Source organism: Gossypium hirsutum, chromosome A01 (genome assembly GCF_007990345.1).
Source record: "Gossypium hirsutum isolate 1008001.06 chromosome A01, Gossypium_hirsutum_v2.1, whole genome shotgun sequence".
Lineage (NCBI taxonomy): Eukaryota > Viridiplantae > Streptophyta > Magnoliopsida > Malvales > Malvaceae > Gossypium > Gossypium hirsutum.
The window spans coordinates 95111803-95137758 of NC_053424.1; the positions used below are offsets into that span (position 1 = coordinate 95111803).

At 34.1% G+C, this 25956-nt stretch overlaps 1 protein-coding gene across 1 annotated transcript; it reads left to right on the top strand.

Annotated features, from left to right (window-relative positions):
• The first annotated feature begins 23134 nt into the window (after positions 1–23134).
• LOC107916890 (uncharacterized protein At3g27210) lies at positions 23135–25235 on the top strand. Its single transcript, XM_016846260.2, has 3 exons — positions 23135–23626; positions 24437–24514; positions 24720–25235. The coding sequence occupies exons 1-3, from the start codon at positions 23452–23454 to the stop codon at positions 25034–25036; spliced, it is 570 nt and encodes a 189-aa protein (XP_016701749.1). The 5' UTR covers positions 23135–23451; the 3' UTR covers positions 25037–25235.
• Positions 25236–25956: the final 721 nt, after the last annotated feature.

Genomic DNA, 25956 nt, shown 5'->3' on the forward strand with positions numbered 1-25956 from the left:
GGTATAATCTTATGTGATTAAATTGATAGCTGAATAGATGTGAAGTGAATTGGTCATGTATATGTAATTTAGTATAATGTTTAAATATAATTCTTAGTTTGTGAATTATAATATGAAATAAATTGTTATTTGTGTCCGAATATGGTTAATGATGATATGGTGATTTGTGTTTGAACTTGGTGAAATATGGTTGTGCTTAATATATGTTAGGTTGAATATTAATCCGTAAATGTGACTTGCCATAATGCTTTATTTGGATATGCTTATATATATATACACATACATACATCTGAATGGGTGTTTTTAATTTGCATTAATGTACAGAACAGGTAAATTCATATTGACTATTATATTAATGCCGCATAAATGATTGATAAGTTAAATTTTGAAATTTGTTTTGTTTGATGTATAATTTATACCTATGCTAAAGCCATATAATGATTGGTTACTATTTCAATTAATGAAATAGATGATTTGTTATATGTTCTGTATATATATAATTTGTTCTGATATATGTTAGATTAAATTTTGAATTGTGAAATGTAATGAATATCTGTATGAACTGGGATATGATCGGTAATACCTCAAATCTTAATTCGGTGACAGATACAGGTTAAGGGTGTTACAAAGCTTGTCAAATTAGTCCCCAAATTCACTTTTCTAACTTAACTTTGACAATTCGGGGTGTGACATCATAACTTATAAATTCTAGGGCAATAAATAGCCAAATTGCCATGCTTCTGTTGTAACATAATTTACTTTGTTTTTTAATAATTTTAAGTTAAGGAAAGAAATTATTTTAGCTCATTCATGTCATAGTAATTTAATCTTATGGTTTGCTGCTTATTATTTTGTGTTAACACTTACATTTTTTTTTGCTTACTTAGTAATTTTATTTAGGTTAATTAAGTAACTCAATTCATATTTCATTATTTCTATAACTAACTTGCCATTTGAAAAGTTTCACAATATTTTCCTTTCATATACAGTCCCTGTGGAGACGATACTCTATACTTACTACTTTATTACTTTTTAACGACTGTGTACACTTGCACATCATTCAATAATCTCGCGATAGATACCTTCTTCAGCTCGTCTTTCAATATGGTGTTGGCTTTCTTCTAAATAACTTTGTCGTCCATGATTTATCCTACACAAACAAAGAAAGTCAGAAAGAAATTAGTAACCTAACGGAGACCACAAAGTGAGAAGATATTTTACGACATTTTCTTTTCCTCAGATGAAGGAGAGGAAAAACATAACCCACATTCTTTAGGAATTGTTCAGTCCTATATCAAATGGTTCAATAAGGACCCCCACCCAGGGGTAATAGAGGCAAAGGGTCCACCACTACTGATCTAGTTACATTTGGGCTATGTGAGAATTACAATAGAAGGGATAAGATTCAGTTCGTGCTTTCCAACACCCTTCAAGATCAAACCCTTCCACAAGATCTACCAAAGTATACCTACAACCTTCTACATAAAAAAAAGAGTATTTGAAAACCTTTCAAAGAGAGATATTGTGACACTCCATGCCAAACCGACCCTTAGTTCCAGGTATGGAGCATTACAGGTTGACCCCTTCTAAAACACATCTATTTACTTTTCCTTTCTAGAAGAGAACATTAACCATTTTGGCAGATATCCTCTCTATCGGGGAGATATTCCTTTAGTCTAAGTTCACATTTATTTGGAAGTACAATTTTTAGTGTAATAGTCCGCCATATTTAATTACTTAAATATACTTGGGTTACTCTATTTCAGCTACTAGATTTACATTCAGTACAAGTTAAAAATTCCAAAGTGACGGTATTTAACAAAAAACCTACACCCCTAGAAATTACATGTTAACCCTAAAAATTTAGAAGGCTCACAAATAGCCATAGACCTGACTATATCCCTTCAATCACCACGCTTAACCATAATTAGCCATGTATGCATTGACCCTTTGAATGAGACTTATCATACATGAACATCTAAAACAAATGACTAAACCACTCACCTGGTTGTATAGAGTTTAGGAGTAAATGATTATAACATAGATACCAGACACAGGCTACAGAGGAACTCACCAAAATACTTTACTTAGAGCTCTATCTACTCTATCGATTCTTTTCTTTTAGTATTGGGACCTTCTCTCATTTCTTTAGCTAAATGACCACCTCCGGATGTACTAACATCTAGAGTATAATTCCTACAACCAAATAAGAGTTAGTTAGTTTTCGGAAGTATACGGGTCATGATGTAATATTGTTTTTATAATAAAGTATGGAAGTTCTTCGAGGATTGTACCCAATGGAGGTGAATACTAAATTAATAATAAGTCTGACATTAATAGATCTCATTAGGATTTTAATTCAATTATATTACGATAAAACATAAAGTGAAGAGCAATTATTTTATAATAAAAATAAATAAATCTAAGCATGGAAGACTAACTTGATACAGAGGTCTTAACTAATTCCTATAACAGGTTATACTCAATCAATTAGTCGCTAACCTAGCAGGATCTCTCGATCTTCTACTAAACAAATGAGCCGGCAAGACCTACTTATCTCTTAACCTCACAATCCAGATTGGGGTAAAGGGTTCATGGATAGGCAATACCAATTTTAGGTTCATTCCCACCTAGATGACTTCCTAGGGCTGTCAGGCCTATGGCTTAAGTTCTTCCTATCCCAACCAACTGACCCACTAAGAAACCCTACATAGAAATTAATTACTCCCACATTTACTTGCTAAGAAACCCTAGTTCGGCTGTCATTTTTATGTTAAAGTTCATTGTGTAGACCAAAATGCCCTCAGCTCATTAATTCTTCACGTCAAGGTGATGTCGCAACATCCTCCTCCCTATGTCGAAACTGGTGATAGTTTGCTTGGCTCAGGCTTAGATTCAGGGCTGTGTCGCGACATCATTTGGCTATGTCACAACATCAAAGGCAGTCTTGCTATTTTGGGTATCCTACTCACTATGTTGTGAAATCGAACCTCCGTGTTGTAACAAGGCAACCAGTCTCATGTTCTCATACCTTTGAATGATGTCCTACACACTCACATAACACATTAGTCTTCCTTTTGGACTACTTTGGCCTCAAAGTCATATAAATTTCTCAAATTACACTTTTTATTATTTGAGAACTAAAAGTGAAAAACTAAATAAAACATGATGGAATTGATTTTATTCAAGTTCCTTGCATACAAAAAATGGTTTAATCTGCTACAACGAATTGCGGTAGATCACTAAATAGAAAAAATTCTTTAATCATCAAAAATAATAATAAAAAACTTAAGATACAATAAGAATCTATATACAGGTAAATGATTTCTAGTTAGGAATTTCCTTCCTACTCAATAGTTAAGGAAATCCTACCAATATTCTTCTTAAGTTAGTCTCTATCTATCAGGTAAAACTTAAAGGAAGGATTAAGAATTTACCAGTAGGCAACTAGTACCAAAGTTCTCCTAACTTTATAGTTAATACCCTTGCTAGCAGCGAAGAACTTTCTTGGTTTCTTCAATGATAACAAAATCTGGTAGAGGAGATAAATAAGAAATCTTTTCTCTACAACCATACTATCTTATTTATAGCTAAAGCATATCCAAACCCAAATCAGGATTATCTCTAGCCATTACTTGTTCTCGCATGCTTCCACTAATTAATTGCAATCCTATAAGGCTCTACAAATGTCCTAATTATTGACACATATCCTCTACTAGGATGTCAGGTGACTTAAACGTGTCCTACAAGCCATCGATCTTAAAACACGATTGGTGATCTTTTTAGAGGGAAAGTCTACCTAGTAAGGTATTCGCCCTTCTATAGCATGCTTATTGCTAGGACTAGTACTTAAAAAAATTAGTGAAGTTCTTTATAGCTCTCTGCCATGAAGTTACCACCCTCACCCATTCTATGTTTTGCAACTTAGGCTGTCTCTGCTGTCGTAGTCTCTCAAATCGATCTGATTTGCATAACCAGGGTGTGACAACTCCCCCACCATAAAAATAAATTTCATCCCCAAAATTTCGTACCAAAGAAAATATGTGGGTATTGTTCCCTTATGGTGCTTTTTCTTTCCAATGTAACTTCTTCTACCTTATAGTTCCACCACAACACCTTGACTAAAAGAATCTATTTGTTTCGGAGCATCTTAATTTCCCTATCCAGGATACATACAGGCTCTTCTTCATATGACAAATTTGGTTCCACCTCCAACATTTCCACTTGAACCACATCAATAGGATCTAAGCGATACCTTTACAAAATTGACACATAGATATGTTGTGGATTTTGGATAGTTCTAGTGGAAGGGCTAAATGATATGCCATCAGCCTAATACACTCTAGTATCTTGTAATGACCAATAAATTGTGAGCTAAGTTTCCCCTTTAATCCAAAGCAAACGATCTTTTTCCAAAGTGAAACTTAAAGAATACTTTGTCACCAACTTCATAAGATATATCATTCCTCCTTCTGTTCGCGTATGCCTTTTGGCCATCTTGAGCAGCCTTCAAGTGGTTTTTAATGGCCATCACTTTTTCTTCTGTCTCACAAACTAAGTTTGGCCCTACTAGCTTCCTCTCATTAAGCTCTATCCAACATATCGGTGACCTATATTTTCTCTCATATAATGCTTTAAAAAGTGACATGCCCAAGCTGGCGTGATAACTATTCTTGTAGGTAAATTCAGCCAAAGGTAGATACTTCTCCTATTCATCCCAATGTCGATCACACAACTTCGAAACATATCTTTCAACACTTGGATCACTCTCTCCGTTTGCCCATCGATTTATGGATGGAAAGCGGTACTAAACCAGAGCTTGGTTCCTAGAGATATCTGTTACTATTTCCAAAACCTCAATGTAAATCTAGGATCTCGTTCAGACACAATTGTAGAGGTTATGCTGTGCAGGTGAACTATTTTTGGGATGTATAACTTTGCTAACTTTTCCAACTTGTAGTTTGCTCGCATTGCCACAAAATGATTTGATTTCATCAATCGATCTACAATCACCCAAACAACATTTTCCTTGGATGCACTAATAGGCAAACCCAAGACAAAATCCATCGTGATTCTATCTCACTTCCATTCTGAAGTTACCAATTAGCACAATTACTAAAAGGAACCTGATGTTCTACCTTGACCCTCTAGCAAGTTAGGCACTTCAGTACAAACTCCGATATCTTTACTTTCATTCCTAACCACTAAAATAGCTATTCCAAATCTGTATACATTTTTACACTTCAAAGATGAAGGGAATAGTGTCCTTGATGAGCTTCATCCAAAATTTCTTACCTCAACTTTTATTCGTTGGGGACATACAACCTTCCCATGAAGTGTAATTCACCTTCTTTACCTAGGCTAAAATTATTAGCACTCCCAAACTTAATGCACTCTTTTATTTATTCACATCGTCTGTCTTTTAGCTGTGACTCTAGGATTTGAGATAGGAACATGATTCATGCCCTTAACTTAGCGAGAATCGAATCATCACTCTCCAGACATACATTTTCTCTTAAAGAGGCTAAAGTTGTTACAATCTTCCTGCTCAAGGCATCAGCAACCACATTCACTTTTCTTGGATGGTATTCAATGGTCAAGTCGTAATCCTTTAGTAGCTCGATCCATCTTCATTGACATATATTCAGCTCTATTTGAAAGAGCAAATACTTTTGGCTCTTACGATCGAATAATATAAGGCACTTCTACCCATAGTGATAATGCCTCTAAATCTTCAGAGGTAACACCATAACAACTAACTCCAAATCATGAGTTGGGTAGTTCCACTCATGCGATTTGAGTTGGTGTGACACGTAAGTAATCATCTTCCCTTTCTGCATGAGTACACACCCTAACCCATTCAAGGATGCATCCATAAATACAACATATTACACTTTTGATTTTTCTTGACTCAACACTAAAGCTTCAATCAACACTTTCTTCAACTCATTGAAACTATGCTGACATTCCTTAGTCCAATGGAACTTCAAATCTTTCATTAGTAATCGTGTTAATGGCATCACTATTGTAGATAACCCTTTCACAAACCTCTTGTAATATATTTCCAATCCAAGGAAACTACGCACCTTAGTAACATTTTTCGGTAGATTCTAATCAAGTACAACCTGTATCTTCTCGAGATCTACTTTGAATTCTTCACCAAAGTTGATGTGGCCTAAGAAATGGACTTCTCGAAGCCCAAAATCACACTTGATAAATTTAGCATACAACCTAATCTCTCGAAGGATACTTAGAACTATCTATAAGTGTTCCTTATGATCCTCTTCACTCTTTGAGTAGACCAAAATGTCATCTATGAGGACAATGACACAAAGATCTAGATAAGGCTAGAATACTTTACTCATTAGATCCATGAATACGGCTAGCGGGTTGATTAAACCAAAGGGCATTACCAAAAATTCATGACGACTATAGCAAGTACAGAACTTAGTCTTCTGAATATCATCCCATTTTATCTTCACCTAATAATATCTAGATCGTAGATAATATCTTAAAATACCTTAGCTCCACTAAGTTGTTCAAACAAGTCCTCAATCCTAAACAACAAGTACTTGTTCTTTATGATCACTTTGTTTAGTTGCCTATAATTGATACATAGCCAAAGGGTTCTATCGTTTTTCTTGATGAACAGTATTGGAACACCCCAAGGTGAACACTTGGTCTAGTAAACCCTTTGTCCAATTCTTGCAACTAAGTTTTCAACTCTTTTAACTCCACTAGGGTCATTCTATAAGTCACACTTGATATGGGAGCAATTTTTGGTGTCACATCAGTAGAGAATCTCATATTTCTGTTCAGTAAAATCCTTGGTAATTCTTCTAGAAAGGCATTGGGAAATTCATTCACAATTGGTACTCGTATGGAGTCTCCCCTCACCATATTAGAATCTAAGATATATGCCAAATAAGATTCTTCACCCTTAACCAACAACTTCTGGGCTGAAATTACAGAAACTAAAATGTTCCTAACATCCCGCTTTTTCCAGAGACAAACATATTATCACCATTAATGATTATTAACCATACCCCTCGGGACTTGCACTCAACTACAGCACTATGCCTAGTCTGCCAATCTAGTCCCAATATAACGTCGAACTCATGAAAACTTAAAAGCATCAAATCTACCAGAAACATATATCCACTATAACTTAGTGAACAATCCTTTACCACTATGTTCACTACGGTACTTTGGCCTAGAGGGTTGGTAGCTAACATACTGACCTCTCTGGGGGTAACTCTGAGACTCCGCCCAATCACAATTGAATTCTAAAATTCATACATTTGAATAAAAAGATAAAGCATTCTTCTTAAGCCCACTGTAATTTCTTACCACCAACTACAAAATTCAAATTATTAGAAATAAAATATAGCTTTATAAATAGAGGTGTGCATAGGCCAGGCCAAGCCAGGTTCGGGCCAGGCTCAACTAAAAATTTAGGCCCATTTGCTAGACCCGGGCCCAGCCCGACCCAAAAAATGGGCCTAAAAGTTTTCCCAAGCCCAACTCGGATAAGAATGTTAAAACACAGGCCCGACCCGGCTCGCCCATATTAATTTTATATTATTTTTATATAATTTTAAAATATATATAATACATCAAAAATACTAAAAACATCAAAATAAATATTTCTCAACAAATTGAAAATAAATTTTAATAAATATGTATACTTAGATAACACTAAGATAGATGCAACTTAACAAGCAAATGCCTCTAAAATAATAACATAATTAACAAGTGTCTTTAAAATAATAACAAAATTTACAATAAAATAAGTTTTATACAATATCCAAACAATAACAACAAATAGTAGCAACATAATAGTAAAATGGTAGCAAAATAGGGAGAAAATAATAAGAAAATAATATTAAAAAACAAAAAAAAAGTGTCCTTTAGTGAATTTGGCCCCGGGCCAAAAATGCCTTACCTGAAGCCCGGCCTATTTTTTAAACGGGCCTTATTTTTTTATCCAAGCCCATTTTTTGGGACTATATTATTGCCCAAACCCTCCTACATTTCGAGCGAGCCTTCGAGCTAGGCCGGGTGGCCCGACCCATGAACAAGTCTACTTGTAAACTAGTCCATATAAAGAAATGTTATCATAACAAACATTGAATAATAGTGACAAATCCTACCATAATATACAAAATCTGGACAAATGGGTTTTTTAACAATTGTTGAATTAATTTAAAAAAATCTTCAAGCTAGCCATGAAATACGTAGTATTCCAGCTTAGCCATTAAATTGTCTTATCTCCCTCAATATATAAGCGATTCATTAGCAAATTCATTAAAGCAACCTAAACTCTTCTTCAACCCCTATTAAATATATAGAGAGTGTAAAAGGAAGAAGGATAGGTCGCCAAACAAAAACCATTGAAGTAAAAAAGACTTAGACATGCATGGATTTCCAGTGAAAATTCATGTAGTCATTGTACCTCGTCAGGGGATGGCCACACCATTGGCTCTGTGACAGCCCTAAATTGACCCTAGTCGGAAAGTGGTTTCGGGACCGCTAAACCAAGTCACCAAAGTATTTGAATATGATATTTATTGTCTAAAATATGTGAATATGAATGTGTGAAAGTTTTAAGCTTCGATTTAGTCGATTGCATGTGAATTTAATTAATAGGACTTATGTGTGGCACTTTTAAAAGGTGATAGGTTAATCTATAAGGACCTATTAATGCATGTTATATAAATGAGGGGTTTGCATGTCAAATTTCCATTTATAATAGCTAGTGGCCGGCCATGGTATGGGTCATGAATGATAATATGTATTTTCTATTAGCATTATTAGTTTACAAAATAAAATAAGGAATTAAGAATAATAAAACATGTGGTAATGGGAGGAGAAACCAAAGTTGTCATCTTTGCTCCTCATTGCCGTGACTAGAAGAGAAAAAGCTTGGAAAAAATTCAGCTATGGTGGTTAGCTAAATCAAGGTAAGTTCAAGGATGATTCTTGGATTTCTAGCATTTTTTTTTGAGTTAGTCATTAAGCTCTTTGCTTAACTCATGACCAAACTTGAAATGGTAGGGTGTCTTGAGCATTCGGAAATATGGTTGTTGTTCATGTTATTTGGATGAAAAAAAATTGGTAGTTAGATGGAGAGGATATGATTTTGGATATTATTGGGCAATGTATGTGCTTTGAATTGAAGGAATGGAGAGGATGCTTTAATTGTGTTATTAAAAATAAAATGTTAAATTAAGGTTTGCTAAGCTAGCTATTAAGGTGATTTTGGAAAATCGCCATAAATTGTAGGAGTTGAGTTAGAGGCTGAATGAATTATGTCATTAAATATTGAAGAGTCTAGTTTCTTAGAAAAGAAACCATAAAAACAAAAGAGTTACCGATCTTGAGATATTTGAAGTATTGTGGGGCTGAGTCAAAATGACTACTAGATTCCCTGTTCTGTTTTTATAAAATCAGTATAAATTGTACAAAAATGGCCCTAAGATAAAATTTATATGCTTAGACTCCTTAATGAGTCTAGTTTCAAATGAAATAAACGAGAACATATTTTGAATTCTGTACAATGAGAAATTTGATTCGTAGTGAAGAGTAGTCAGTTTAGTCAAACAGTGAAACAACGTGAGCTTTAAGATAAATCTGGTATTGTTGGGCTAAACTAAAAATTTTGAAAATTTTCTGGATAATAGATAAATGAGTCTTCTATCAAGAAAAATTTACGGCAATTGATTTGGAGTTTCGTAGCTCCAGTTATAAAAACTTTAGTGACTGTTGTTCAGGAAGTCAGCTTATAAGGAAATTGTAATTATATTGTAAACATTAATGAAAATTTGCTAATGAATTAATTATTGATTTTTATAAAGCTTACTATAAACTATATGTGTGAAATTCGAATCCATATGTATTATATTCTGAAAGTAATGCTTGAATAGTCGATTAATGACTAGTTAAAATTTGTTGAACTTAAGCTCAAGAGCTTGGAGGATCAAAGTTGGATAAGGGAAAGGAAAAAGTGATCGAATAGCCGTTGAAATCATTCGACAACATCCGAGGTAAGTCGTCGAGTAATGAAACTTAGTTTATGATTTGATTAAGTCATGACATACAAGCATAACAAATAAACGGTGATATAATGATTCTACTTGAATTATATATTGAGGTGATTAGTTTATGCCTATGACGGGTAGCCGAATGTGTATAGAAATCATGTTATAAAGCCAATCAAAATCATGCTCTTTGTATGTGGCTATTGAGCCGAAATTGGTAAGTGTGATAAGTGTCTTGTGTTTGAGCTTTAGTAATGAAAATGAAATATGGATGTGTCATGATTTATTGATATATGTGCATGGTTATTCGAATGATATCCGGGCTAAGTACCGAAGGCATTTATGCTAGTGACTATATCTGGGCTAAGACCCGAAGGCATTTGTGCGAGTTCTTATATCCAGCTAAATCTCGAAGATACTTGGGTTTGGAAGTGAGTGATCTTGCTGTAATAATTTCAATTAATACGCTCGTAAAATCCCAACGATGAGGTATGTTTCGTATATGCATTGGAATAGTTGATTCCTTTTAAATAGTATTCGCTCAGTCGATTAATAAGCTTCCGGCCTTTGGTTAAGTTGATCCCTTATGTATGAATATAAGGGTTGGAAATGTGAAGTAGGTATGATTTTGAGAATATGTGTATATGAAATTATTCGTTTAGTCATATGAATGCTATACTTCAGTTGTGCCTAATTTCATTGCTCAAAACTTACTAAGCATTAAATGCTTATTCCGTTTCTTTGATTCTCTGTTTTATAGATTTTAGTTCGTCAGCTATCGGACTCGAGAGTGTCAAAGTCGAAGTCGCCCACACTATCAAAGCCCTTTTGGTACTCTTTTAGTTGAACTCTGATAATGGCATGTATAGGGCTGCCATTTTGTTGTTAGTCAAGTACTTTGGTATTGTATATATTTGGATAGCCATGCGAAAATGGCTTATATATTTTGAGCATAGTGTTATAATCATTTTGTATATATATGGTTATTGAGAGGTGTGGAAATGCTTGGCAATGATTAGCCATTGGAATGGTTAATCACGATCATATTTTTGTGCTATGTATGTTAAAGGGCTAGTTGAATCATGGAAATTATGAAATAGGTAAAGTCTACCTTAAAAACAGATGCCGACAGCAGCAGTGATGTGAATTTGAAAAATAACTAAAAATAGTAGGAATAGAATTAAATAGTGAATAAATTATTTAATCGAACCTTGATGAGTCTATTTTCATATGGATGAAACGAAACGATCATATGAGTCGTAATTTAAGAGATGTTTAAGTTTTCGTGAAACAGGGCCAGAACGATTTCTGGATCCCCTGATCCGACTTTGGAAATTCACTATAAATTAACCAGAGATAATTAGAAGTCATTCCCTATATGTACAGATTCCTCTTCGAGTATAGTTTCATTAGAAACAAACGAAATAAGTATTGAAGCCCTGTACAGGGAGATATCTAAGTGGTAATGCATGAAGGTCAGAGTAGTCGAACCTTAACTAATAAAATGTACTAATTGGCCCAACAAAAAATCCTAGAAAAACATTTGTAGATAGATTTATGAGTCTAGTTCCAGGAAAAATTTACAGAATCGGTTTTCGAGCTTCGGAGCTCGAGATATGATTTTTAAAGTGACTGTGATGCAGTTAACCAGCATGTCTGGAAATTTAAAAATGAACTGTGTAAGTAAATGAAATAAGTCCGTAAATACCTCGTGTTCGACTCCGGCAACGGTCTCGGGTACGGGGCGTTACAGGCTCATTTTTTTCCAGGCTATACATGATAACACCATCTTTAAAACTTCATTGAATGCTCAACTCTCTGATTTTTTTCAATAACTCAAACCTCTTTTTTAGCTCGATTCTTGTAAAACTTCCATTAATAATCGATGCAAGTTTCACCTTATTCATTCATGGTGTCACACAAGTATTAGAGTATTCGTTGCACCATTGCGTGTGATGAGCACATCGCCAACTCATTGTGAAGCTACTATAGATGATAAAATCGACCTTGATTCTACGAAGATTGGTAAGCTCACTAACTTTCTTCCATAGTCCAAACCTCATTTTCTTGAGACTAGCTCTTCCACCACTATCATTTGCAATGGAAGTAAGCTTTACCTTCTTTCTTCGATTGGTAATGAAGTGCTAGAAGATCTAGTCTCAAAAAAAGAAGTTAGGCATCTTGAAGAAAGCCAATGAGTTGACCACTCTTTACAGTGTCAATGTTGGTTTCATAATCCATGCCCAGATTACAAGTCAGAGGTGCAACCGTCACATGCTATGGAGTAATAAAAGGTGCAGTCATCAGTTGGTTTAAAATTACAATTTTTTGTGGCAAATTAAATCCTTTTTAACATTTCATGACCTTATTTTCTAGCCATTATGTATTGTTTTAGTGTATTTTCCATTTTAGCATGGTTTTTGTTAAAACTAATAAAATAAGAATTTTTGGAGTGTTTTATGACCTTGTAGGATAATTCGGGTATAAGGGAAGACTATCGTATTGAATAAGTGTGTAGGACATTAATCTAGGCCAACGAGTCGATGGAACGCCTCCGATTTCGTGACACCAAGATTTGTTGCTGCAACACCTACTCCAAACCCTCCAATGAAGCAGTCTACCATCAATGTCATGACACCAGTCATGTGATGTCTCGACACTAGCCATGGGATGTCACGACACCCAACCTAGACGAGGAAATGAGTATCTTTCCCACAATGTAGTGACATGAACTTGAAGATGTCACAACACCGCTCCGACGAGGCCAATTAATTCACTAAGGGTGTTTCTGTCTGCACAAATTAAATTGAACATGTTTAGTCATTTGTATTAAGCCTAATATGGTCATTTAAACAAGAACTCTATAAATAGAAATGCTCTGGACATTAAAAGAGACTATTTCTCTTCATTTTAGTTTACTTTTTAGATTAGGTTTTTCATTATTAGTAAACTTTCAACTTTAGTTTCAGTTTTAGTTTGCTTATCCAATTGTTTGTGTTTTTTGATGGATTTCTAGGGAAAGCATTTGAACTCCAGTCTATAAGTCAATTACATTATATCCTTATTCATTCTTAACCATTAAACCAATAGCTTATCCTTGAAATAATTTTACAACATTTGTTTTTACGACAAGGCATGACACTTTTTAAGGTTTGAAGCAAACTTTTCAAAATAATAAAAATGATGTGATGAAGGGGATTTGAACTTGGGTTTCATGGGCAATTTCACTATCACTGAACCATCAGATCAGAAACTTATTTTTTTAATAGTACAAAGATAACCCTAAAAGTCGAGGGCGTGACAACTCTCAGTTCACCAACTCAATTCTACTAACCCAATTTTTGGGATGTGACAACTACCATGTTTGCAAATTGTAATTTAATGAATATACGCCTTAACTCAAATGGCTCACCAACTTTCTTAAGAAAGTGGATTTCTGCAATGCTCGGCCTTTTTTTTTTTGGTACAACAATGCCATAAACTAGCAAAGGAAAAAGTGGTGAGATTTGAATTTTATACTTGTTAAATGTTGTCCTTTAATATAAATGTTGTGTGACAGCCCTAATTTGACCCTAGTCGGAATGTGGTTTCGGGACCACAAAACCGAGTCATAAAATTTAGTTAAAATTTTATTTGCATATCTTATATGTGTGATAGTACTTGTATAAAAATTTGATGTTTTAATTTTATCTTAGGAATGTGAATTTTGCTTGAAAGGATCTAGTTGAGAGACTTAGAAAATTATGATAGGTAAATAAGTAAGGACCAAATAGTATTAAAATAGGAAAGTTTGGGTTTGCATGTCAAAGTGCCCAATTCATGTTAAGTGGCCGGCCAAGCATGGTTCCATTCCTCCAAGTTTATGTTGTTTATTATTTAATATTGGTAAGTAAATTAAAATAAATTAAAGAAAGGAATTAAAAAGGAAAAGATGAATAAAATAAGGAGGGAAGAGGGAGTGTTCATCTTTTTTTTCTTTGGCTATTACCGTGAATGAGGAAAAGGAAGGGAGATTTGGTTATTTGATTTTGGCTTGGAAGATGGCTAGAATGAGGTATGTATTGAATGATTCTTGAAAATCTATGCATGTTTGAGATGGTTAGTTCAAATTCTACTCATCCTATAGATTAGACTTAGGATTTTGAGGTTGAAATTCGGCCAAGAAGCTTGAAACTCTTAGTAGATGTGTTAATGTCATTAAAATGGATAGTAATGTAGGATACGGTGAGTGGTTAATTGCTTTTAACTTGAAAGTTGAGGTTAAAATGGGTTAAGTGATTGCCGAATCTAATTTAGGGGTGGAGGATTGTGTTCATGTTATATTGGATAGGTAGAGGTTGTAATGAGGTTGAAATTGTTGAATTGTTAGTTGGGTAACAAATGAAGCAATCGGCCATATGGGGTAAAAATGGGATGTTCATTTTAGTTGTTGTTTAATTTTTGTGAGAAATGGGTCAAGTGTTCATGAGATGAAATTTTGTGATTAGATGAATTAAAAGTAATAGTATAGTTGATATATATATATAGATATACATATTCGGCCATCACTTAGGAGCTTATGTGATGTTGAGTTTAAGCTTTGCATATTCGGCTATATATACATATATATGTAAGCCCATTCGTGATATTACCTTAGGACTATGTATATATATAACCGACAAAAAAATGGGAAAAACTAGCAAAGGTGATTGTCGAATGTCCAAGTATGCATATGCATGTGTGATTGGATTATTGAAAGTATGGTAATTGCATAAGGTTATTAGCCGAATAGCTAAGAACATAAGGTAGCAAGATAAAAATTTTACCATGTCGTTCCGTATGTCATAAAATCATTAAAATGTGAATACCAATATATGTAGCAAAGCGGTTGAATGAGTTAATTTATTTGTTTAAGCTCAAGATCCTAAAGGAGAGGCGTCCAACAAGGGGAAATCGAAGGTCATCGAGTAGCCGACTTGGAATTATTTTACCCAACACAAGGTAAGTCATTAAGCATATAGTTGGTATTGATTTAAATGATCGTAATACCTATGCAATTGTGTTTAATGAGATGAAATGTATACAAATGTATATGTATGTAGAGATGAAATTGTCGAATGTAAAAAGGAAGTGAAGCGTATAGAGTGGCTGGTTTTCGGCACTAAGTGTGCGGGCAATAAGTGTTCACAGTTGTGAGATTGGCACTAAGTGTGCGGGCTTGAAATGCATGGCACTAAGTGTGCGAGTTTAAAGTACATGGCACTAAGTGTGCGTGGTTGATTATTAAGCACTATGTGTGCGAACCCACTATATATATATATTTTCTATCAATTATTTATATTAAGGGTGCGACCTTACCGAGTCGATTTCGGACAGCGGAAAGGGTAAGTACCTTGAGTTCATGGCTAATAGGTGCTATGTTTATATTTGGAGTTGAGCGTGGTAAGTTTTGAACCTATGTGATGATTATAATTGAAGTCACGTACATAAGGTTCATCGTGGAATAGGTGAAAGTTCGTTTAGTTATATGATTGTAACGAAAATAAAATGATGTATGGAAATGCCTCAATTATTCTATTGAATAGCGTATGAAATGTCAATGTAGGACTTGGAATGAGATTGAATCGTAAGGTCTAAGAAACTATGGCATAGTTCGGTATGGATGGAGTACTTAGCCTCATTTCGTTGTTTCCTCTTGTGAAAATTTTATTAATGGATGGTAGTGTAATGCTTATGACTTACTGAGTTATATACTCATTCGGTGTTTGCTTGTCACCTATTTTAGGTTTCTTGGACTCGACTTTTTGCGTACTCGGGACTGTCATCGAAGTCATCACACCGGCTAGCAACTTTGGTATTTTCTTCTTAGTTGGTCTAGGAGAACATTTCGACATGTATAGGCTATTATGTTTTGTTGAAATTTGGTATGTAAACTTTTAGCCATGCGAAAATGGCATAAATGCTCGGTTGGATTTGGTTCTATGATGTTTGGACACAAGTCTTGGTAATTCGGTTTTGGTTGAGTATTGGTTGAGGCCTACTCGGTTATTATGCCATAGGTCATGGCTGATTATTTTCGGTGTTAAATTCATGATTTGGTAATAGTGTAGTAGGGAGATGCTCGGTGATGATTAGCCTTTGGCATGGCTAGTCAAATTGTGACATGTTTGATGAATTATTAGTTAGATCAAGGAAAAATCATGAAATAGGCATAGTTTGTTTTAGTAACAGATGCTGACAGCAGCAGTGATGTGAGATTGAAAAATCACTAAAAATAGTATAAATGGAATTAAATAATGAATAAATTATGAAATCGAAGCTTGATGAGTCTATTTTCATATGGAAGAAACGAAATGACCATATGAGCTGCATGTTAGGAGTTAATTAAATTCTTGTGAAACAGGGCCAGAGCGATTTCTGGATCCCCTGTTTTGACTTAGAAAATTCACCGTAAATTTTATCGAGATAATTAGAGGTTGTGCCTTATATGTACAAATTCATTATCGAGTCTAGTTTCATTAGAGACAAACGGAATAGGCATTGAAGCCCTGTACAGGGAGATATTTAAATCGTAATGTACAGAGGTCAGTGTAGTCGAACCTTGAAATAGGGGAGACTTTAACAAATAAACTGTACTAATTGGCCTAACCAAAAATTCTAAAAAAATTCCCCCATAAAGATATATGAGTCTAGTTTCGGGGAAAATTTACGGAATTGGATTTCGAGTTTCATAACTCAAAATATGATTTTTAAAGCGACCACGATACAGTAGCCAGCTTGCCTGGAACAAAAAAAAATAGGGGGAAATAAATGAAGTAAGCCGGTAACACCTCGTGTTCGATTTCCGGTAACGGCCATGAGTTCGGGGTGTTACATGTTGTCCTTTAAAAGTTATTATGATTTTATGCATCAAAAATCAAAATAATTTCTTTCATTAATACCAAAATGAAAGCAAGTTAAATTCTACAAAAATTGAACTAAAACCAAATAACATGTTTATTCAGAATCATTTTGATTTTTTTTTAAAATTTTTAACCTTAGTTGCTTGAACTAATCAAATTAAATCTTGAATTCTAAAATTCATCCTATTTGAATGAAAACATTATGCATTACTCTTGAGTCTACTATAATTTTTTACCATCAACCACAAAATTCAAATTATTCGAAGCAAAATATAGCCTTGTAAACTAGTACATATAAAGAAATGTTATCATAAAAAACATTGAATAATAGTGACAAATCCTACCATAATCTACAGAATCTGGACAAATGGAATTTTTAACCTATAATTGCTGAATTAATTTAAAAAATCTTCAAGCTAGCCGTGAAATACTTAGTTTTCCAGCTTAGACATTAAATCCCTTGTCTTATCTCCCTCAATATATAAACGATTCATTGGAAAATTCATTAAAGCAACCTAAACTCACTTCTTTAACCCTTATCAAATATATAGAGAGTGTAAAGGGAAGAAGGATATGTCCCCAAACAAAAACCATGAAAGTCAAAAGCATGGATTTTCAGTGAAAATTCATGTAGTCATTGTACCTCGTCGGGCGATGGCCACACCATTGGCTCATTATTTTCCAGGCTATAAACGATAACACCATCTTGAAGATTTTCTTCAATAACTCGAACTTCTTTTTTTTTAAACCGATTCTTCTAAAACTTATATTGATAATCATGCAAGTTTCACCTTTTTCATTCATGGTTTCACACAAGTATTAGAGTAGTCGTTGCACCATTGCGTGTGATGAGCACATCGCCAACCCATTATGAAGTTGCTATAGATGATAAAATCGACCTTGATTCTCCGAAGATTGGTAAGCTCAGTAACTTTCTTCTATAGTCCAAACCTCATTTTCTTGATACTAGGTCTTCCACCATGGTCATTTGCAATGGAAGCAAGCTTTACCTTCTTTCTTCAATTGGTAATGAAGTGCTAGAAGATCTAGTCTCAAAAAAAGAAGTTAGCCATCTTGAAGAAAGCCAATGAGTTGACCACTCTTTGTAATGTCAATGTTGGTTTCATAATCCATGCCCAGATTACAAGTCAGAGGTGCAATCGTCACATGCTATGGAGTAATAAAAGGTGCAGTCGTCAGTTGGTTTAAAATTACAATTTGTTGTGGCAAATTAAATCCTTTTTAACATTTCGTGACCTTATTTTCTAGTTGTTATGTATTGTTTTAGTGTATTTTCCATTTTAGTATGTTTTTGTTAAAAGTAATAAAATAATAATTTTTGGAGTGTTTTATGACCTTGTAGGATAATTAGATGAGAAAAAGAAAAAGCAAGACGTGAGGACGAATAGTGCTCATAATAGGGGTAGACCACAGAAGAACCCGAGTAGTGGGGCTAGCAGTAGAGGTGCCCCTAGAGATTCAGCTGTGAGGTTCGAAGGTCGTGTGCCTGCAAGGACTTATGCCATTCGCGCTCGCAAAAAGGCATCTTCACCAAATGTGATTACGGGTACTTTTTTTTTCACGGTATCTCTGTTATTGCCTTAATTGATCCAGGGTCTACTCATTCCTATGTATTAATTGATCCAGGGTCTACTCATTCCTATGTATGCATGAAATTAGTACCCAGTATGAATATGTCTATTGAGTCCACCGAATTTGTGATAAAAGTGTCAAACCCGTTAGGCAGGCATGTGATAATTGATAAAGTGTGTAGAAATTGCCTTTTGATGGTTAGAGGTTATTGTTTTCCGGCTAACCTCATAGTATTACCGTTTGATAAATTTGACCTAATTCTTGGCATGGATTGGTTAACTGCTCATGATATGATAGTGAATTGTGGTAGTAAGTTCATTGAAATGAAATGTGAGAATAGGGATATTATTCAAGTTGAATCAGGTGAACCGGATAACTCATCAGTACTGATCTCGGCTTTGACTACCGAGAAATATTTGAAAAAAGGGTATGAGTCCTACCTAGCATTTGTGTTGAACACCAAAGAGTCTGAAGTGAAAATTGAGACAGTGCCTATAGTACGTGAGTTTACAGATGTGTTTCCAGACGGCTTCTACGTGATCCAAATGTCCCTGTACATGAAAGCTATGTTTTGTAGGCCAATTAGGAGTCTTTTTCCTAGTTGAAATTTAAGTACTTCAATGATAGTTTAGGCACATATTCCAATTTTAGCCTATATAAAGGTTATTATAATCAGTTTAAACACATAATTTGAAAGGATTGATTCTTAAGTTTTTATTTCGTTCTTATTTTTTACTTAGTTTATTTTATGTTCCTGTAATTGAAAGATCCTATTCCAAAGTGAAACTTTCGCAAGCGAAGATTGTTTAGGAGCCACGCTTTCATTGATAAATCCACGAGCATCTCTTTTCTTTATTCTATTCTTTATATTTCTCTCTTTAACATTATTAATTGAATGTTTATCTAAAGATTAGAATCATTTTATGCTTTATACATATTTCGCATGTTTTGACTATTTTAATTTAATCAATTGATTGAAAGTAGAGTTTGATTTGGATTGGTTGGATCTAGTTGAGTGCAATTAGACCCTAGGATTGACGACCCTAAAAAGTTATCTGTGTAGGAATTAACCCGAAATCGGTATTGCCTACCAAGCATCAATTAACAGATCAGTGATTAGGGAAGGAAGAACTTAAACCCTAGGCATGACGACCATAGGAAGTCATATAGGAATTAATTAACCCGAAATCGGTATTTTCTATCTGTGAAAACCTTACTCTACCCCGATCTTAACTGTGTCATCGAGAAGTGAGTAGTTCTTGCCGACTAGTGAGGTTAGTAGAAGACTGAGAAGCCCTGCTAGCTTAATTAGTAACAAACTATTTAGAACTCTACATCAATAGTTAATCAAGTAAAACAATTAGATCTAGGCTAAACGAACTCGCATAGTCGGAACAAGGGATAGGAGAAACTAGTACATGAACTTAGGAGTAGATTTAGATTTAATTCAATTTATTTGGTTATTATTATTATCATTTCACTTCCAAATTAACACTACTAATTCATAGATTGATTAGATTAGTTGTTACTTTCAGTAATTAACTTAATAGCAGTTTTTCCCAAACTAAAATTCCTAAGGTACAATCATTGGAATACTTACCAAGTGTTTTGTTGTAAACAAACTATATTACAATCTGACCCATAAACTTGCAAACACAATCTTAATTCATATCTTCTAGTTGTAATATTAACACTCTGAACATTAGTACATCCGAAGGCGGTCAGCCTACCAAAGGCTACACAAATAGATCTCCTCATCTCCATCACCTCATATCAATTCATATCATATCATACATATCAGAAGCAGATGGTAGTGGCTTAAGTATGAAGAATGATGCTTACTTTATATCACAAACAAATTGAACTTAAACTAAAGACTTTGGATAACCATTATCCACACTACACCATACAACATCTGTCATCCATTACAAATGAGGAATACTTACCTTACATGAATTATAAAATAAAGAAAAGTACAACACATGGAAATAAAAAGGAACTTACCAGAAATTGTAGCACAAATCCATAAAGTAGGTTTTTTGTCTTTATCACTTGGACCTTCATTAACTTCTTAAGCTAAAATAAAGATAATTAATCATATCAGATCATTAATTGATCAAATCTGATGATGCATGCAAAAATCAACAACGCTCAATCCAGAATTAAGAAGTTTCTTTCCTCACACGTTATTCTAACATCTATGCATGCAGAACGAGAAACATGTAAATAACTTAGAGGATAACCTAGGGCATCAGTAATTACCAGTGAGCTGGTACTAACGTAGAAGTTAGCTGAATACTGTGAACCTTACTTCAAACTGGTTTTCTAAACTTAGGTTTTTAAATATTTTTTAGAGGAAATCAAGGAACAAGAAGAAAACATAAGAGTATTTAGAAAGACCACTGCTATCCTTATATACTTAAGCTTGAAGACAAAGATTAATGGAAAATTAGATAATTCCACTAACAATAATTTAAGTATTATCATAAAATTAGATAATTCAGGTTTCTTGGTTCCCGTGATTAAGTGCACTTAACATAATTTAAGTATTATCATCAACAGTAGTCTAGTTCCTTTCTAACTAAATCTCAACTTAGCTAACCAAATTACCATACTTAAATACTAAACATTTGGGTTGGGTGAATACTTAACAGAAGAGTTCGCCAAATCACAGAGCTCGCCAAACTAAGAGTTCTCCAAATGGTGCATTACACATAATTACATACTTAGCCAAGACAAACATTTTACTTGCTCATATATATCCTTATTTTTCCAACTATACGCCAAATAGTAACCAGATACAGAGACTTCGTCGAGTGGGCTAATACAGTAGGTGGCAAAACTTAATAATATAGTAGATAGTCTCTGAGGTCACCCCCTGAAGACACTTGGCTATCCCATACTTGATGTAAAAAGGAGAAGCATAGGACGATAAGGGCATATTCCTATTGTTTTGAAAACCATCTTGAAGACACTTTTGAAAGTGATCTCAAGAGGGATCACCAATATCCCCTTCCAGTTTATCATTTTATGCTCGCATGAACCCCCAAGGACATCTTGTAAATGCGGGTGGTAATAGCATTTCCTAGTAGAATGGCGTGTCCACTCAATAGGAAAATCAATTGTCCTCTCAAACTTCAACTCTATGAAGATGTACTTGTTGTAGTCCACATTCATTGTTACCTCTTTGCCATAAAACAAGCTCTCTATCTAGGGAGAAGTTGTTCGAGAGGCAATCAAACAACCCAAGAAGCCTCTCTTCATTCATTTCCCGCAAGAAATACATATATCGAAACAATCGATGGGACTTCCATACTCATTGGTTATTTTGTTTCAACTTCTAAATGAAAGGAATTTCATTTACATTACATACTAAAAATGCAAAGATACATTAAGAACAGGGGCGAAGCTAGAAAATTTTTTTAGGGGGCGAAATTAAATTGTAATTTTTATGATAGTAAAAATACAATTTCACCATTTGAATAATTTATATTTTTATAATTTTTAAATGATTAAATTAAAATTTTATCATTTTTAGGGGGCAAAGTGTAATTTTACCTTTACTAATTTAAAATTTTAAAAATTTTAAAGGCCCTAAATAGAAATTTTCTATTTTAGGGGGGATCGGGGCCCCTACCAACCCCCTGAATTTGCCCCTAATCAAGACACAACACAAACTCATAAACAAAAAGTTTTTATTCCCTTCCATCTTTTAATTTTCAAAGTTTATTCTATAAAGAATTACTGCAAAAATTCCTTATAGAACTTGATACTTTTGTTATTCCCCCACTCAATGTTCGATGAATTATTTTCATCAATACAAAATATTAACAATCATTAGATTTTATTGTATCATCGAAATTCATTTACCATTATTTCTTTTATAAACTGAAATATAAACGGGATGAATACAACTGTTCCATAAGTACATCTTTATCCAATGGAACTCATGAAAAAAAACAAAATATGGTGAAGAATATCATGTAGGATACTTAGTCTGTGAATTTGGCAGTTTGTTGCATGTTTCATTTCAGTTGAATTTTGTCAAACGAAAGGATTTAATGTTTGCACGGACAAATGCAACCGCCCGAAAGAGACAAGACATGCAAGAAAACTATCGGATTCTTCATCATAACTAAAGTCGCAAACAATTAATTTCTGGTGGACCTCAGCCTTCATCATTGTAGCCCAATATTAGGTCAGCTCACAAATAGTTAATTACGCTAACACTTGCTTTTGCTTTTCTCTTCTCTTCTCTTTTCTTTTTGTTAATGCCACAAACCACTAAGTTTGTATAGTATTAGAATTTGTATTATTAATTGTAACCAGTCTACTAGGTTTGAAATTTTTTTTTCTTTGATAGAGAAAAAGAACAATGTTAAATAATTCAAAACACTAAAACTTTCGAGTGTGGAGTTTAAAACTTAAATGAAGCAATTAAGTGTCGAATTTTTTAGCTTTTGTGTTATACGCTTCTATTTTGACATACAGTATATATACTGAATGTTGAATACAAAGTTAAAATAAAATAATAATAATAATAATAAGAGAACGGTGAGAAAATTTTGAATGGGGAAAAGGAAAATTTTAATAAATGGAAAAGAGGAATATAATGGAGCCGAGCAGACTTTTAATGCTTTTCCAGAAGTATAGCAAGAAAGAGAAGATACCAATCAAACAAAGATAAACAGTATGCAAAGTAGTAAATAAAGGGGTCATTGAATATGGACCCATGCCTGCAAGTGCCATTACTTTGCTCTCAAGACCAATCAACTCCCAAGTCCCCCCCCCCTTACAATTTGGTTGAGTGAATGAATTCAAGCTTAAAGCTTAATATTAAAACCCATTTCCTTGTTTCCTTGCATCGAAGGAAACAGCTTAGTTAAAGTGCTCTCTTTTGTCTCATGATTGAGTAGAGGAAGAGAAAAAAAAAAGACATGGGGAATTGTGTTACAGTTTACAAGAATAAAGATCCTGCAGACATTGATCTTAGTGCCCGAATTCAATCACCCATTAAGGAGAACAATGTTAGAAGGGAGCCCTCAATTGTTGGATACGATTCCAGGCTTCAGCCTTCATCTATGGAACAAGAAACTAGTTTACAAGAGATGGGTATGTTTCTAACTTGCCTTTCTTCATTCCTTTATCATCATGGGTTACCCTCACTTCAGGTTTTAAATTACTGCATTTGTTTGATCTCATTTATCAGATATATATAAAATAAAAGTTGGAAACTCTATTTGTTCTTTGGTCATTGGACTGACTGCAATCTGCTTGATTGATCGGGACAGTCCTTTGCTATTTCGCTCAGAACCCTTTGGCTTTGGACCACTCACATTAGCCAAATTAGATATTTTGCTGTTTTTTCTCATTACAAACAAGGGAAACAGTGTTTATTCATGGCATCTTCCTATTTTTGTGTCTTTTTTCAGAGTTGAAAGTTACTGTCCTAACAGCTAACCAAGAAATAGAGGAGTGATATGAAGTTGAGAATCCCAAGTCCTCACCTACTTGTCCCATTGCTCTTAAGTAAATACTCAAACAAGATTATCTTATGTAAATCATCTCTAATTTTGTCAGCAACTATAGTATGTTCTGTGATCTTTCAGTCAAATGGCCCTTTTATTTCTTATTGTATATGTTATCACTGGAATATCAAATATTCTCCTGCAGGCACATGTTCCTAGAATAATGAACTATTTGAGGTTTACTCATTTTACAAGATATGCTGATGTATGAAGCAAAGTGTAATGGCATGATTAATCAAAAAACTAATTCAGTGCTGCATGATTAATCATGCATGCAATGGCAATTTCTTTGCAGGATTCAAGATGGTGTGGATATTTTGCTCCATAAATGCATTATGTAAAATTGGGTCATGTTTAGCATGTGTAATTAAGTGTGCCTATAATTTCTCTCCAGGTAACACAGAGGAGAGCTTTTTTGATTCACAACCTTCGTTAGAATCTGACTTTGAAGATTTCTTCAGTGCCAATGGTGGTGAGAGTCTCCCCTAACTATGTTTCCCCTCTATAGTTGAATCAAACATTGCATATGGATATGAAGTATGATCCTCAAAATATATGAAAAAACTACACACGCTCGTGTCAGACACTCACATTGGACTCTCACAGTCCGAGTAACATAGTGGCGGCAGGGTTTTTGTAAGTGGTTTTGAGTTGGAGTAATGCTTGTTTTCATACAGATTCCGCCTCTTCTTCGGGGAACAGTCCAAACCACCAGAAAAGCAACCATTCGATGGAGGGTGCGGTGGATGCACATGGGGAGTCTCCAACTGATACAAAGAAGCAACTAATCGAGTTATTTCGTGAGAGCTTGGATAGTGATGATGATGGAAACTCAGCTGCTGGAAGTAGTAAAGCGACACCATACAGGAGACACCTCCCAAGGAAAGACGTGAAAGCAGCGGAGTCTGCGCAGTGCTGCCTTCCAAGTTTGGTGCGGAACATGAGCTTTGGTGAAAGAAAGAAACGGCTACCAAGCCCTGCTGCCCAATATTAATGGATGGGTTGGATTTGGTAAGGTAAGCTACATATTTACTTTGTATAAATCTCTTCACAAGTTATCAAGATTAGCATGTTTGAAAAAGGTACAATCTTAAACAAACACTTGTTATTTACAACCACCACAATCCTATGCTTTTGTTACCCAAACTCGGGTGTAAATGAATTCTATAATGAAAAGTGAAAAGTTGAACTAATATTTACCCGTGGGGGCATTGATAGGGATATATATATATATATATACTTCGATTGTTTGTATTTCTTTTTCTTCTCCCAACAATATCATTTTAAGAATTGAACCAATGCCTCAGGATACAATATTGCAATGTGTTTTACCATTGCACCTAACATTTATAGATGATTATTAAGGACATTAAATTAAATTATATAATAAATTATTAAACTATATGTAAATTTAAATTAAATTTATTTTTATTAAATTATAAGTAAGAATATATATATTTATATTAAAATTATATTTATTAAAAATACTTATATATACTATTATTTAAGCACCTAATTGGGTTGGTATTACTAGTCAATCGAGCACCAACTTAGTTAGAAAAATTATAGAAATATCCTTTCGTAATTAAAATGAATTATATTATTTGATGGTATGTTAATATCCTTTTGTAATTAAAATGAATTATATTATTTGATGGTATGTTAATCTTTTTATTTTAAAAAATCCAATAAAATTACGCATAAAGTGAGATTTGAGCCCATGCCAACTAAGTTATTAAAATCTTAAAATTACCAATCAAACATTTTTTATGTTATTTATACATTTTTATTTTAGGCTTAATGGTTTAAAAAGCCCTCAAACTTTTTTGAAAAATCAATTAAGCCCTTGCGACCTTTTTGCACCCAATTGAGCTCTTGAACTAACAAAATTGGCCAAATAGGCCCTGTGACTAA